Source organism: Scophthalmus maximus, chromosome 18 (genome assembly GCF_022379125.1).
Source record: "Scophthalmus maximus strain ysfricsl-2021 chromosome 18, ASM2237912v1, whole genome shotgun sequence".
Classification (NCBI taxonomy): Eukaryota; Metazoa; Chordata; class Actinopteri; order Pleuronectiformes; family Scophthalmidae; genus Scophthalmus; species Scophthalmus maximus.
Genome location: NC_061532.1, coordinates 10,394,916 through 10,410,422, shown reverse-complemented (window position 1 = coordinate 10,410,422; position 15,507 = coordinate 10,394,916). Strand labels below are relative to the sequence as shown.

At 38.9% G+C, this 15,507-nt stretch overlaps 2 protein-coding genes across 3 annotated transcripts; both read left to right on the top strand.

Moving 5' to 3' along the window:
- LOC118290497 (deleted in malignant brain tumors 1 protein) lies at positions 1-12,563 on the top strand. 2 transcript variants are annotated; one of them, XM_035618224.2, is made up of 17 exons: positions 1-115; positions 1,008-1,085; positions 1,396-1,425; positions 1,567-1,878; positions 3,750-4,043; positions 4,295-4,609; positions 5,020-5,310; positions 5,748-6,062; positions 6,321-6,620; positions 7,651-7,959; positions 8,251-8,565; positions 9,107-9,415; positions 10,327-10,620; positions 10,738-11,073; positions 11,161-11,268; positions 11,597-11,681; positions 11,788-12,563. In XM_035618224.2, exons 2-17 carry the CDS (start codon positions 1,034-1,036, stop codon positions 11,939-11,941), a joined length of 3,819 nt encoding a protein of 1,272 aa, XP_035474117.1. In that variant the 5' UTR covers positions 1-115; positions 1,008-1,033; the 3' UTR covers positions 11,942-12,563. The 2 variants fall into 2 exon arrangements, with proteins under 2 accessions (XP_035474117.1, XP_035474116.1); XM_035618223.2 differs by lacking the exon at positions 1-115 and adding an exon at positions 682-840.
- Positions 12,564-13,307: 744 nt separating this feature from the next.
- On the top strand, positions 13,308-15,298 carry zgc:153284 (uncharacterized protein LOC751696 homolog). Its single transcript, XM_035618509.2, has 3 exons — positions 13,308-13,493; positions 13,745-13,912; positions 15,024-15,298. Exons 1-3 carry the CDS (start codon positions 13,449-13,451, stop codon positions 15,084-15,086), a joined length of 276 nt encoding a protein of 91 aa, XP_035474402.1. The 5' UTR covers positions 13,308-13,448; the 3' UTR covers positions 15,087-15,298.
- Positions 15,299-15,507: the final 209 nt, after the last annotated feature.

Here is a 15,507-nt window from a genome sequence, read left to right as displayed (position 1 = left end):
GTAAGGGGAAGTATGTATTATCCTCAGTCCCACTGAGACAATAAGGTGCAGGGCAAGGACAGGCTCTTTCAAGCCAGGCATTTCTGAAAGAAGAGACATAAACTAGTTTTGTAAGGTAAGAAAATTAAAGGAAATGTATTTGTAAAATATGACATTTCATTGGTTTGGGTAGATATTCCTTTTAAAGCTTGAAGTGTGCTGCATCAAACCTAAAGGATAGGATCTTTTTCATAATGGGCAATGATTTACAAAATTTACAGTAAAGACCTGGGTTACCTTGCAGCATAATCTGGTGTTTCTGAAGCAAAATTATATTAATCAGTATGACCATTTATCTGCATGATAGAATTGAATGCATAATTATGCTAGAGAATGCCACTGTCAAATCATTTACAGGGGTGGGGGGTGTAACATTAGGAGTCGGTGGTCAAGTTCACCCCTTGACATTTGCTCATATCAACTCCCCTTTTGATCTACATTACCCTTCAGTTTTTCTTTGGCTTATTGTTTACCTTTTCCTTAAATCACTGTTACTATTATATACAACTGAGAACTGCCAGGATTGTGTTCAATGTTGGTGGGCTTTTTTACAAATGAATATGTCGTTTGAAAGAAAGGAAATGAAGATATTGTGTAAAACAAAATGAAATCTCCTATGATCCTTTAATGATTGATCAAAATGTCAACAAGCATCCAGTTTGCAGTCCAAGTCCAGGCAGACCCTTTTATTCAATTACTGGAACTGGGCATAGGGCTTTTGTCCTTTGGACATTACAAATGTGATTTATTTTGAATTGTAAGTTTATTTTAATAGCTGCCCAGACCTGTTGGATTTCAAAGGTAAGGGGGCCTCTATCATCCTTGGTTTAAAAAAGAAAAGAAAAAGAAAAACAGCAACGCTTATCCTGCTTTGCTAAAATAAGGTTATTTAATACAACCAACAATTTTATCTTGTGTTGATAAAGGGTAACAACTCTTCTTTTTTCATTTTTAATCTGCCATAACAGCATTTGATCTACTCTGACGACACAATATGATCTTCATTTCTGCTGCAAAGCTACATTTTGTTCTCTATTTGCCAATAGGTGAGTTTTTAGTTTCTCACAGTAAATTGACTTCTTCCTCTCCACTTTTGCTTCTTGATGTCTTCATAGTATTCAAAGTTGTTTGGTTGCGTTCTTTCGAAACCACAAGAGATATTGTTATATATACTGTATAAGATAAATAGTCTTGCACATGGTGTTTCATTGATAAAAGTTTTTTTCTTCTTTCAGTCAAAGAAATGATCACTCATCCTGAATGTAGCAGTTGTTTAGGCTTTTTACTGGATACGTTTTTTTTATGTTCATGACTGTCAGGTTTAATTAGAACATGTTACTTTTTATATTTCTGCAGTCGGTCTACTGAGTTTACTGCTGCTTACAGGTCAGTAAGTTCAATGTTTTATGCCTAAAAAACTATTCATATTATTTATTTTTATGTTGCTGCACCCTGATTGAGTAAAACTTTTTTAAATTCATGACAAGGCAGCCTCCAGTTATTGAGCTTTCATTTTTCATCTTCCAGAATGTGATAAAATTAGGCTGGCCGGGCCTTCACGATGCTCTGGTAGAGTGGAGGTCTACCACGAAGACAGCTGGGGAACGGTGTGCGATGATCACTGGAGCATTATCAATGCTGACGTGGTGTGTCGAGAGCTGGGCTGTGGGACAGTTCTTGAGGCCAAAAAAGGTGGCTTCTTTGGAGAGGGGAAGCATGAGATTTGGTTGGATGATGTGCAGTGTACTGGTCATGAGACTTCCATCCTCAAATGCCCACACAAACCACTCGGGGAAAATAACTGTGGCCACAGTGAAGATGCTGGGGTTGTCTGTTCAGGTAAGTCTATTCATATATATCAGAAATGTTTGCTTCACTTGACCCACTTTTACTTGAAACACTTGTAACTTTATTATAGGAATAGTTTTAAGGAAATAGGCTGACACTTATTTGCTTTCATATTAAAAGCTAATAAGACTGATTCTGATTTGACACTATCCTAATTTTTGTGCTTACACAATGACAATCTTGAATCTTGAATAAGCTATGAAGTAGAGTGTGACCAATATGGATTTTTGGGGGCCGCTGCCAATACTGATATTGGGGAGTAAAAAAATTCTGATACTGATATATCGGTGAAACAACTAGACATTATTATCAAACCCTATTCACAAAGAAATGTAAATTAGGCTTGATATTTTACAGTTCATCCATAAACTTCATTACAAATAACTATATATATAGAAAGAAAACACAAATACAACCAAATAAAAAACTTAAAGTTATATGGAAAATAAATATATTTTTAAAACGAAAAATTTAAACGCAAATGCACATCTTTTCTGCATTAATTATTCTGTAAAATAAAAGTCTTCATGTCGGCCAATATTGACAAATATAAATCCAGATAAATATATGAATCTATGAAAGGCTCATATTGGCCAATGTTTATTTGTCATCCTATAAATCCGTTGAACTCTTCTATTCAGGCAGAGCCAGGGTTGCTGTTTCCTGTTTGCTGGCTTTCTGCTAAGCTATGCCAACTGGCTGCTTGCTGAGGCCTTACTCCATGTCCATTGCATATAGATTTAAAAAAATTCAGAAATATATATGGAAGATCTTGTTTTAGTCAAAACCTTTGCTTTAAGGCCAATTACACACAGATAGTCAGGTAGATAGTAACAAAAACCTTGTTAACAAGTCCCTTGCCCAATATCATGAAATGCCATGGAATGTGTTGAAATGCAGCTGTGCAGAAAAGCAGCTAATGCACCAATTTATATAAGCTACTAAGCATATTATTGTTCTCGTCATTCAGACCTAGACACGGCCTTGTCAGTTCACAATTTGTCATCTACTTTAAGAGGACTGCAATAATGTTTGCAGCAGGTGCACAACAGCAAGGTCAGCACATGACCATCTGCAGCTCATGTAAAGTGCAAAGGTCAAGAGGTAGTGATTACTGGTAAACAGAAAGCACCTACCAAGTTACCGAATGTTGGTCATGCCTGTATCATGGAGTTACATGCTTCTGCCTAATGTCGGTGTTTGTGTTATAAAAAAACGGATGTAAAGGGTAAATCCAGCGATTTAGCATTCATGCTATTGTGCAGAATATATAAATAACATGGGGCATTTTGTTACCATCTGACAGAACCCGCCAAGTTTTTTTCAGCCTTTATACAAAGCTTAGAATAGTGTAGCAACTCCTACTGTTTACACAGTTTCCCCGACAACTACTCAGAAGAAAGTCTAGTGGATAACATCACATATAATGGTGGAATTTAATTTTTTTACAATTTTTAGTAAAGATGAAATAAACACAAATGTGTTAATTTGGGAGTTTAGGTGATACCAGTAGGTTGATATTTGCCCTGTCAGGTAACTGGCTGCTGGTTGTAGCTCAACAGACACACATGACAGTGGTACCAATCTTATCAAACTCTCTGCCAGAAAACAATAAATGTATTTCACAAAATGTATTTAACAAGAAGACATGATTTTCATGTCTTCACCATAGTATCTGTTCTTTGTGCATGGAGTATATAATTGCTTTTGCTGTCACTAGAATATAAAATAATGTTTGAACACATTTTTGTCAATGCAGATTTTCACACTTTTCACCATATTATTCACCAAGTTTCCAGACTCTTGCAGATAAAGGTTTTGTGCACATTTTATTAACATTTTTCTGAATACACTATTTGCAGAGGCCGTGAGGGTGGTAAACGGAAGCAATCGGTGCAACGGCAGGGTGGAGGTCTTTCATGACGGCCACTGGAAACGAGTATGCAGAAGTGACTGGGAAACTCAAGAAGCTAACATTGTGTGCCAAGAGATTAACTGCGGGTCTCCTGTCATTCAACCTGTAACGCCTTTTTTGGGAGAGGCACGCAACTTGGATGCAGTCAAACCCAACTGTATTGGAAATGAGACCTCAATTTCACAGTGCAGACTTCAAGAAATCAAGGCAAGCTGTGAAGATGCTACTATTTTCTGTGCAAGTAAGTTATCCATGTTTGCACACATTCACTTGCTACTACTGCCTAATGGTCTTTGGGGGTTGGGGGTTACACCTTGGAGAGATCTATTGCACAGCTGACAGACAAAGACAGACAACCCAACTCACATTCACACCTATAGGCAATTTGGAATCTTTGGACATGGGAGGAAACTGGAGTAGCTAGAGAAAACCCCAACATACACCATTTTGTGGTCAAATTTATACCCTGATATTTTCTTTTCACCCTAACAGACAGTAAACCAATTCGACTGAAGAATGGGACTCATAGGTGCTCAGGTCGAGTGGAGGTCTACCATGATGGACAGTGGGGAACAATTTGCGATGACAGATGGGGGATGCAGGAAGCAAATGTTGCATGCCGAGAGATGAACTGTGGGAATGCCATTGTAGTCAGGAACAGGGCATTCTATGGCAGAGGTTTGGAACAGGTTTGGATGGACGATACTGAGTGTACTGGTCTTGAGAAGTCACTTGCTGACTGCCCTCACAGAGGTTTTGGAGAACATGACTGTGACCATAGCGAAGACGCTGGTGTTGAATGCTCAGGTAACGCACTCTACTCTGTTGCTCCAAAATGTCAATGTAGAAATGGTCAAAATTTTCAATCAAAGTGACAACTCTGTTTAGAGAACCAGAGCGATATAACAACAGGCTATTTAATACTGAAATGGAAATCCAAGAGCCATTCCTATATATGTACATGGTGCAAAGGTGATAGAGAGCAATTTCTGGAAAATGCTCTTAATTTTCGAAAGCTATTGATTCATTGTTATGCAGCTTTTCACAATCATCCTTTAGGTTTCCTCTTTTTGTTATGGTCCTTTGATGCAATGTCTTCGATTTAACAATACAATCTGTTCTCTTAACCACAAATTATATGATCATAAAAAGCAGAGGAAAATATGTTGAAAATATGTCTGAAATATAATGCCTCTTTTAACATCTTTTTTTTCCAGAGACAATCAGATTGATGAATGGGACTGACACATGCTCTGGCAGAGTTGCGATCTTCCAGAATGGCCAGTGGGGTCAAATTTGTGTTAATAATTTCGGCCTTAAAGAGGCTACAGTGCTGTGTAAGGAACTCAACTGTGGAAGTCCAAAGAAACCCCTTGAAAGCCACAATTTTGGTAAAGGCGAACTGAACGGGTTTACAGCTAGATGCTCTGGCAACGTGAGCTCAATCAGCCAGTGCAACCTTCAACAATACTCAGGAAAATGTGATGGTGTTTCTATTTCATGCAAAGGTAAGACAAGAAATGGAGATACACAGCATGAACTATAATAACAAAGGGCACAACAAGATTAGCTTGCATTAGATTTGGCATTATTCTATATGTATTTGTTATTGTCAGCAAATCTAAGTATATATTATCATAAATACAAGTGGATCACATTTTATATACAGTATATATATATATATACACACACACACACACACACACACACACACAGTCGATTCTTTTCCTTTCTTTAGATTTGAGGATCATTATAACGATATAGAAAATTGCCTGACTTATACTGTCATCTCTTGATAGTATGCCAAAAATAGGAGATAAAAAAGGATGGTTTCTAAATTTTGGTATAATGCTGTGTAATACCTTCTGCAAAGTAAACCATTATATTTCATTATTTTAGTGAAGGTTGTAAAGATTTTTTTTAACGTGAGCTGACCTGTCCTCAGGTAATTTACCACTAAGGCTTGTGAATGGCACTGACCGATGTTCTGGCAGAGTGGAGCTTTTGCACAACGGTGTGTGGGGAACAGTGTGCGATGATCAGTGGGACATCAGTAATGCTCAGGTGGTGTGCAGAGCCATGGACTGTGGAACAGCTCAGGCCGCCAAATCTAGTGCCTACTTTGGTCAAGGCCAGGGAGACATCTGGCTGGATGATGTCCAATGTATTGGGAATGAGACGGAACTTACGCACTGTAAATATCCCTCCATTGGAGAAAATAACTGTGGCCATGGTGAAGATGCTGGTGTGGTTTGTTCGGGTATGATCTTAGTTATTGCTCTAATGTGTTGTTCCCTCCTCCTTCCTCATTTCAAACTGTGGCCTTCATTGATTTATTCACCTATAATTCCTCAGATACATTTTTTACTGATTATTGCAAATATTAAAATGCTATATCACCATTTTTACAGAACAGTTTACCAATCCAAATATCAAATACAGTTTGAATTAATGTTTCTGTCAAATGTGTCCAAATACAAAATGACTAATTACGGATTCTTTGTGCTTTGCTTTGTAGCTACCATTAGACTGATCGGTGGGACTGACCAGTGCTCAGGCAGGGTGGAGTTCCACCATGGTGACCAGTGGTCACCTGCATATAATCTTAACTGGGGAATGAATGAAGCTACAGTGGTGTGCAGAGAGATGAATTGTGGAGAACCTGTCAAGGCCTCAGGGTCATTTGGTCAAAGTGGCGAGCAGAGAGGGTACAGGATCAGTTGCAGCGGTCGAGAGACCTCTCTCACCCATTGCTCTCTGACAGAATATGTCAAGACCAGCAACGATAATATTGGAGAGGCAGGTGTTGAATGTTCAGGTAAGACTGAAGTTGAAGCTCCAAAGTTGAAGCTTTTGTTTAACTTTTTATTGAAAGAAATGGCATGAGACAACAACAATGACAGTGACTAGGTTTAAAGGTCGGCTGAAGCGTAACTGCTACAAGGTTGTACAACAATCTGGCAGAAAAGTTGTGGCTGAGCTGGTCTTTAAAAACTGGAGAGTCTTGAGGAGTTGTGTACAGTTGTGTTGGCAAAAGTCCTCATAACATTTGATCAGTTAATGCCAGCAACTTACGGTTTGTCTTGACGGGAAGCGAACACTTGCCGTTCCAGGCAGAGTCTCCCTGTGATCGTGGCCCTTTCAGAAGATTTGTAGTGCAGCCTGGAACTTCAGTGTCTTTTCGGAGACTATGTCCATGATGATAAATCCAACATTTATGAAATTTTATTATCATTTTTATCCAGTTTTTCAAGACATAAAAGGCTGCTGTTGTTGTTAGCGGAATTCTAGGCGTGCATTTTAGATCCACTTGACCAATCAGAGGCTTTGTTACAGTTTTGTACCAATCAGACACAAACAAAGATTTTGCACTGAAAACAGGACCTCTTACTCCTCCTGTTTACTCCTACTACTACTACTACTGACACTCCTATGTGTTATTGCAGACCGGAACTGCTTTGCAGAATGGCACAAGTGACTTATTTGGGTTGAAAAATCAAAGGGCCTATTTGTAGAAAAATGTACATAACTTTTTATTTGTATTAGTAAGAATGTTTTGGATTATTTTCCCTTATAGCCAAGGCTTTAAAGAACAGCTTTCAAGAGGGAAACATCTTCATCATTGTTGTTGGGTGTGTCATTATAATGAATGTCTATGAGATTCAATTTCCGTTTTGTTTTTTCTTTTGTATAACTTAACTGTACATTACAGGGTTGAGGTTTGACAAGTATTATAACATGAGGTGACGCGGCGGACCAAAAATAGTAAAAAATGTCTTAGGGTATAGAGGGTTAAAACATCTAGAGTTGGACTGAATGTACTTTAATTTAACAACTATCTCTTGCAGGCAATGTGAAATTGAACGATGGGTCCAATCGCTGTGTTGGAAGAGTGGAGTTTTTCGATAAAGGCCAGTGGGGGAATGTGTGTGGTGAAACCTGGGATTTGAATGATGCCGCAGTGGTGTGTAGACAGCTGAACTGTGGGAAGGCTCATAAGATTACCACCATGACTGAATATGGACACGGTACAGGACAGACCTGGATCGATCAAATTGAATGCAATGGACTTGAGTCTACACTGAACCAGTGCCAAAAACAACCTTTTAGTGAAAAAACATGCAACATCACCTCAGTTGCTGGTGTCATCTGCACAGGTAAGATAAAGCTTCTTTTTTTTTTTTAAATATCACTGTTGAAGGATCAATAATGACCTCAGAAGCTTAACACATTTCTTTCATCGCTACAGTGATATGTAGTATTAGAGTTCATAACTGCTCGGTAGCTCATATAAAAGAGAGAAAAAAACACAACTGTCTCACGCTGGTTATTGACTGGGTTAAAGCCATGCTTTTTAATAAATTAGTAGAACTACAATTTGTTCAAAAAAACGCAATTTTGCTAATTTGGGTACTTTCTAATTACTTTTTATATTTTTGACTTCACAGGAAGTTTGGAGGTCCGGATGTCTAATGATAAGGACGACTGCTCTGGCAGAGTTGAGGTCCGTCATGGTGACGTGTGGCAAACAGTGTGTGATTCAGACTGGACCCTGAGTAAAGCCCAGGTGGTGTGCGAGGTACTGGAGTGTGGACGTGCAGTGAGCGCTCTCGGTGGTGCCCATTTTGGCCAAGGCAGTGGATCAGTAGTGGAGTCTAGTCATCCATGTTTCGACAATGTGACCTCCCTTAAGCAGTGCTCACTCAGTGGTTTCAGAGCAGCGACATGTGGGCATGATCATGACGCCAGTGCGACCTGTGCAGGTAAAGTCTTGTAAATAATGTGTTCAAAATTCTCCCGTGCAGTTGGGCAAATTATGTTATCAGCATTTGTTAACATCTGTAGCCCGTTTACACATGCCAAGAAAAAAATAATGGAACATTGTGAAATTATTTTATTAACTTTTTTCAATCAAGTGTAAAATCTTTGAAAAAAAACAAAAAATCTGTCCCTCACTGATCTGTCAGTGTCTGAAACAGAGAAACAACTGCCCTAAATGAGTTATAAACAGATATGATATTTTCATTTGCTTGACAAAATATATTATATCACTTTGTTGAAATATCACTGCTGTTGAACTAAGCTTGTTTTGGTTTGTAGTGGGACAATGTGTAAAATGCATTTACATTAGTTTTTTTAAGATGAAATTGCCAGTTTGCGTATATAAATGTGATTTATGTGTATAAATACACAGGTATGCCATTCAGAAATAGGTTTTAAATCAAAATATTCTTTCAGAAATTCATGTTAATACATGTCTCTAGGACTGACCTTTGCAATTTGTACTTCTGCTTTCATATGCAGCGCAGCTTCGTCTGGTCGGCGGCTCAGGTCAATGCTCTGGTAGAGTGGAGATTCTCTATAAAGGACAGTGGGGAACTGTGTGTGATGATGAATGGGAAATGAGCAATGCTGATGTGGTGTGTAGACAGCTTAGCTGTGGTCATGCAGTTTCTGCTCCTACAAGTGCCCACTTTGGTCGAGGCTCTGGTCCAATATGGCTGGATAATGTGGAGTGTACAGGCCAAGAGACTGCTCTCACACACTGTGTGCATCCTGGGTTTGGAGAAAATAACTGCGGACATGGTGAAGATGCTGGCGTTATATGTTTAGGTAAGAGGCTCATTATAAAGTTGCTTTGGCTTTAATCCCAAAAGTGAAGCCAAAACATCTTGATGGCCCCCTGGTGGCTGGCTGCAGTAAATATCATAAACCCCTCTCCTCTGCCATGGGACATGTGTGTACGTTTGGTTTTAGTTAGCTATTTGATGCTATATATAAATGGGGAGAGACATAATTGACAGTTGAGATTGACTCATGATTGGTCGACTTCGTGCATCGGTGGGACCATGATACTGCACAAACTCTGGTTCCAAATTATGTCACTATTGCAAGATAGCAGCACACTATGCAGAATATTTTGGCTTCATTTTTGTACAGTGGGAGGAATTGGAGACGCGCTATCCATCTTTACATATATCTTTAAATCTCTATTACATTCATTGGTTTTGTAAATAAAAATGGACGTAGTGACCCGGTCCAGAAAATGAAGCCATCAGACAAGTGCCTGAAGTCTGTATTCTCTGGAATGACTAGCAGAGGGCTGTCTACTCTATGAGAGAATGACTCTCTTTTTCTGACTTGATTTACAACGTCAGTGAACGTTTTCCTGAGGAGTTTATGATCTCAATCGCTAATTCCAAGTCTTCTGCAATACAGCATGATGTTCATCTTATAAATTGTCTCATTTAGGATAAAATAGATGATAAAGTACTGTATGCATTGAAGCGTGGATACAGCGTGATTGACAGCTAGTACCAACCAACTGGTGTAGGTGGGCACACAGTGGACAAGCTCTCAGTTAGACCCACCCCTCGCTCCTACATCTGGTTCCAAAAAAACAAAATGGTGCTGGTCAAAATGCTCCTCAAAACGGCAGTTTGCAAAACCAATGGTTGACATCACAGTGGGTTGCCATTTGGTGTTGACACAACAAACTAATTAAAATTCATCATCCATTTCAGGTGCTCTACAGAAACCCGAAATCTCCTTCAGTCCTGCTGCAGAGGTAAACTGGGGAGACAGAGTTGAAATTACCTGCACTATAGTAACAGAATACTCGGGTGGGACATTCCTCCTGAGAAAGGCCCAAGGATCATTTAAAATGGAAAAATTTTCCGAAAACGAAGCTGCCACATTTGCATTCCCCGATGTGTCCTTCGATCAAAAGGGGTCATACTTCTGTGAATATCAAAAAAAAATGCCCAGTAACGTCATCAATTATCCTCAAGGAAATCCTGCCGAGCTCTCTGTTTCAGGTCAGTAATTTTGTCTTTTGTCCAGTTGAACATGATTGTTTGAAATTTGACTGTGCAAGATTGCAAACAGGTAATATAATGTATATGAGCTTGTAAAAGTGTGTCTCTATTCTTTAGTGAAACTGGAGAAACCTAGCATCTCGCTGACTTCTCCTCATGTAATGGTGATCTACAGCCCTGATGAAATATCGGTCACCCAAGGCAACAGGTTCTCCATCACGTGCTCCACCCACTCCAAATATCCTGGAGGTGTCTTCTATCTGAAAAAGTCTGAGATGAACACGACTGATATGAAGCCAACATTTGGACACTCTGTCTTCTACCTGGCATACTTTGAATTCCTTGCAATAGATTTTAAAGACCAAGGGGAATATTCCTGTGTCTATGCTGTCAACCTCTCCTCGATATACTTCAGTTCCGTTCCCTCAAGGTCAATCCATGTCACAGTAGTTGGTAAGACAGTGAGAAAAATCACTTATTTGTGTTGCCACAGTGAATATAGCTCATTTGCTTTTTTGCTATTATCATTCATCTCTACAGCAACCTCATCATCTTCGGTCATCACAGGAATTGTGGTTAGTCTAGTGGTGTTGCTAATTGTGCTGGTTGTGTGCTACCTGGTCTGGAGAAGAAGATGGCGCGGGATTGGTAAGTGGCAAACAGTGGTATATTACAAAACTACTGTCATGCCCCCTTTGTTTAATGTCACACCATGTGTTAACAATGTTTCAAGCTGCACCAATCTATATTTTGTTAATAATAATCGGGAAAAAATATTATTTTTATTTGTATAAAGTGAAAGATCATTATCACTAGACTCTGCAATTGGGCTCAGCTCTTCGGAGCTTGTTCGTGTCTTTCAGCACATTGTTTTGGTTTTTATACCCTAAGATCTACAAATTCTGTATTTGAGTGATGTCAAACCTGTTAAAAGAACCACTGCCTGCGTCACGGTGATGTGACATTCACTTTTCAGGTACCATGGTTCAGTTTAATAACAGGTCTGGAGGAGCAATAAAACAAGATATGGAAGACAGAAGCAACGGAGCACTCAATGGAAGGTAGGCAAAAAAGGATTGCCAAAACGTACACAGTATATTATATCTAGATCGAACCACACAAAAGACATGTAGTGCTTACCATTGTCACCCTCCTTTTCTCTGTCAGGGGTCGCAATACCCAGGTGAATGAACATGTTGGACCAAGTAGCAGCCTGGAAGACAAGAGTGCAGATGTTGATTTTGATAACTCTGTCGAAAGAGTCCCTGAAGATCTGGCTGGGAGAGTGTGTTACGAGCTTGAACCACTTGTTCTCTCTTGAGAACAAAAATGCCTCAATGGATGAATTCAATACATTTAAAGAGTAACACCACGCCATTCTAAAAAGCACTCGGTGTTTCATTTCTGCTGCACCTCCAGCCACACCATAGAGTGATGTTGCTACAGTGCACCGATACATCACAGCAGAAAAGTTTAGAAGTTGTCAGCAAAAATAAGATCGGCTGGGGTTATGTTGCTCTAAACCATATAGGAACATCAGGGAACTGTGTTAATTGTGTTTTTACAACTCTTAAGGAAACAAATAATTCAGACATATACCAACTTCACATTTCCTCAAGTAGATGCTTTCTTACTAACATACTACTCCTTAAAAGATTTTGAAAACGTATTTTGCTGAAATTTTAAATATAAGTTTAAATCACATGCAGTTTATGACGTGATATGTTTATTCTTGTTAAGGTCTCCCCATAACACTTATTTTCATACTCCTGTCGTGCATTTTATTTTTCTGGTAGATTCAAACCAAAGTTTCACGGATCTGTTGGAATGTAACTATCCTGGCTGGATAGCACATTTGCTTTACTTTTTACTGCCTGATAATTTCTTAATATTTTTGTTTCTGTGTGTGAATGCTAATCAATAAATTTGTATTCCTTACAACACTTTCCTTTTCATTTGCCAGAGTTTCGATCCAGGTCACATATGATGATTACGTCCTCCTGGTCTGGAAGAAATATGCTTAAACAACACTGCACACAAGACACACAACATTCCATCAAATACCGCTAGGAAGCTAATAAGTGTCTAAAGTTGTCACTTGACACTACTTGAGTATATGTGTGATGTGCTTAGTGGTAGTCACTGGTGGACAAAGGTATTCAGATTTTTATAATAATTGTTACGATTTCTAGTTTTGGACTCGTGCAGACCACAGACTCAGGAATGGGTTTTACAGATTTTGAATATAAGTTAAGTAAAGATAATGTGAAGAGAGCTGAGCAGGTTTGAAGAGGAGCAGGGGCGAGGCAGGTGGGATGCGGTGGGGGCGTTTGGCGTGGTGGCTGAGGGCTTCTGGTCGAGGCTGGGCTCCGAACCGTCAGAAACTGGAGGTTGAGCAACGAGAAGAAAAAAAAATCACAGGAGGTTCTATTCAAGTGTCACAATAAGTATGGTACAGCACTTGCCTCTTAAACGAGGGGCAGCACAAGAATTAAGGAGCTCAACCTGCGATTATTCAAGTCAAGTACTTTTAAACTGTGTAGTAGATGTTATTAGTTCATTTCCACCACTGGTATGTGAGTTTGAGTGCTTTTACAATTGTTGCAGACAGGCTACAACTGGAGGAATGGCAGTCAGACAAGTGGGTGTGCCCATGCAGGCAGGTAAGCCATGTCCAAACCTGCTCGCCTTGTCTGCAGCACATTCTTATTGGATACTGGGACATATTCTCTGTTTGTCGCGTCTTCTCTCTACACCCACTCTCAATCTGTCTTTATAAACCTTTGTATTTGTGTCTAGATTCAGGTGTTACTGATAGAGTAGCAGATATGCCAGTTAAAGTGTTTTATTCCAGTGCGAGCGGTTCTATGGAGGTACAGTAACTTGCTTCATTCTTTAACCTGTTACCACATTGTTTATATTTATCGGTGACATTAAACATCTCATACGGCATGTTGAACTCAGTGCATCATATTCTTTGCGGATCTATGTGTACAGTATTTACATTTAATTCCGGTACATGAACAAGAGTTGGTCAACAGTTAAGAGAAAGAACTTTGTTTTAGCAGATGAGTGAATGGGATATGTGTGAATTTTATAGTGACTGAAATACTGTCTCCTCCAGACAAAGAAAAGGCAGGAAAGACTCTTCTCTGTCCTGACCTCCAAGAATATCCCTTTTGAACCTGTGGACATTTGTCAGAATTTGGAAGAAAGAGACTTAATGAGAGAAAAGGCAGGGAACTCGGCTGCACTGGCACCTCAAATATGCAACGGGGATGTCTACTGTGGAGTAAGTGTTGCTCAATAACCTGTGAACATAGTTATGAGATGTCCACACCATGTACCACCTTCTCAAATCTAAAAGGAGTTATGATTCCGTGTAAATCATTTACACACTGTCTGCATTTGTAACAAAGGGGAAAATAACACTTGGCGCAGGTTAGGGTGTCGGCACGGGTATTAAATAAATATTTACATTATATTATACCACACACACATACACACACGCTTTGAGGACATTTCTTGATGACTTACCCAAATCAAAACCATTTGGCCTATCACCCTAATCCTTATCTTATCCTAACCTTAACCACTGCGTTTTGACATTCAAGCAGCATTATGTCCAGACTTTACTCCAACGGATAAGTTGCCCTGCGTTAAGGAGGTTGCTTTTGATCCTTTCAGTTGCAAAAGACCTCTAAAAAGGCACACATTTCCATAAACATTACATTTAGCCAATGCTCATAGTGTAATATCTCAACAATTATTGAATCCATTAACTAATTTTGTTTAGTCACTTATTGAGTGGTTAAACCTCTTTGCTGAACCCATGACTTTTCATGTAGCTCCACCTGGAGGTTGACTTTTCTGGTTCAGAAAGAAATACGTTGATAGTTATTGGATTAAGTGAACCAACATTTAATAAAGACATTCATTAACATTGCCTAAGTATGAATTTTGAAAAAATTTCAGGTCAAGCTTTCAATGTATTTAATTATATACCATTTAGTCTTTTATTTTCAGTGCAAAATGCAATGCTGAGATGGTGCTAAACATCAACAGTACCAAACACTTGTTTACACTGCCATTGTTGTCACAGAGCCAGTATAACTGTTATTTTTTTAATTTTATTTTTATTTTCAAAGTCATAGTTATGGTGTTTGCATGTGAATTTTTTATAAGAACAGAACTAACTTTTAGAATATCAACTCTGCTTGTACGAGCCACAAAATACAGGACACAAGCAGGACACAAGTTAGAAGAGTGTATCACATGTACAGCAGGCACTCTCTATAACATATCAGAAATAGATATTGGATATTAACTGTTTTTCTCTTTTCTGCATCCCCTCCATCCTCACCCCCAAATCCCTGACACCCACCCATGTTCATTTCTTACAGGACTTCGTTGCATTTGAGGAAGCAATCGAGATGGGACAATTGGAGAAGTTCCTAAGAATTTAAAAGTAATGGTGACCAGCTATGGGACACTCAACGCCATCACCTTGAGAACTGCCATATCTACAAAAATATATAATTTATATTGACAAACATTCATTATTCATATTTCATTTTTATTGAATTGATGATGACAGATGGTGTATTTGGTGCCTTGAAGTATCAGTTCAAGAACATGTAAATTGTATTGGATTAAAAATACATTTTTTTTGAAAATATGTCTTTGTGACATCTGCCTCTTGCATTTACGTGTGTTTTCATGGGTTTTGTTATTTCTTATTTCTGTTAAAGGCTGGTTCAAAGTGGCGACTATCTACAAATTCACCTGTAAGGAGGTCAAATAAACTTTTAAAATGTTAAACTCACGCAGTAATGTAAACATAATGTCAAAGAAACAATGACACCAGTGACAGACACAGCATGGAGC

What these genes read in the sequence shown, in the direction of transcription:
- LOC118290497 (XM_035618224.2), top strand. Translation starts at nt 1,034, where the DNA reads ATGATCTTCATTTCTGCTGCAAAGCTACATTTTGTTCTCTATTTGCCA. An exon ending in TGCTGGGGTTGTCTGTTCAG is followed by an intron (nt 1,879 to 3,749) that starts GTAAGTCTATTC and finishes CACTATTTGCAG; the next exon opens with AGGCCGTGAGGGTGGTAAAC. An exon ending in TGCTGGTGTCATCTGCACAG is followed by an intron (nt 7,960 to 8,250) that starts GTAAGATAAAGC and finishes TTGACTTCACAG; the next exon opens with GAAGTTTGGAGGTCCGGATG.
- zgc:153284 (XM_035618509.2), top strand. Translation starts at nt 13,449, where the DNA reads ATGCCAGTTAAAGTGTTTTATTCCAGTGCGAGCGGTTCTATGGAG. An exon ending in GTGCGAGCGGTTCTATGGAG is followed by an intron (nt 13,494 to 13,744) that starts GTACAGTAACTT and finishes TGTCTCCTCCAG; the next exon opens with ACAAAGAAAAGGCAGGAAAG. An exon ending in ACGGGGATGTCTACTGTGGA is followed by an intron (nt 13,913 to 15,023) that starts GTAAGTGTTGCT and finishes CATTTCTTACAG; the next exon opens with GACTTCGTTGCATTTGAGGA.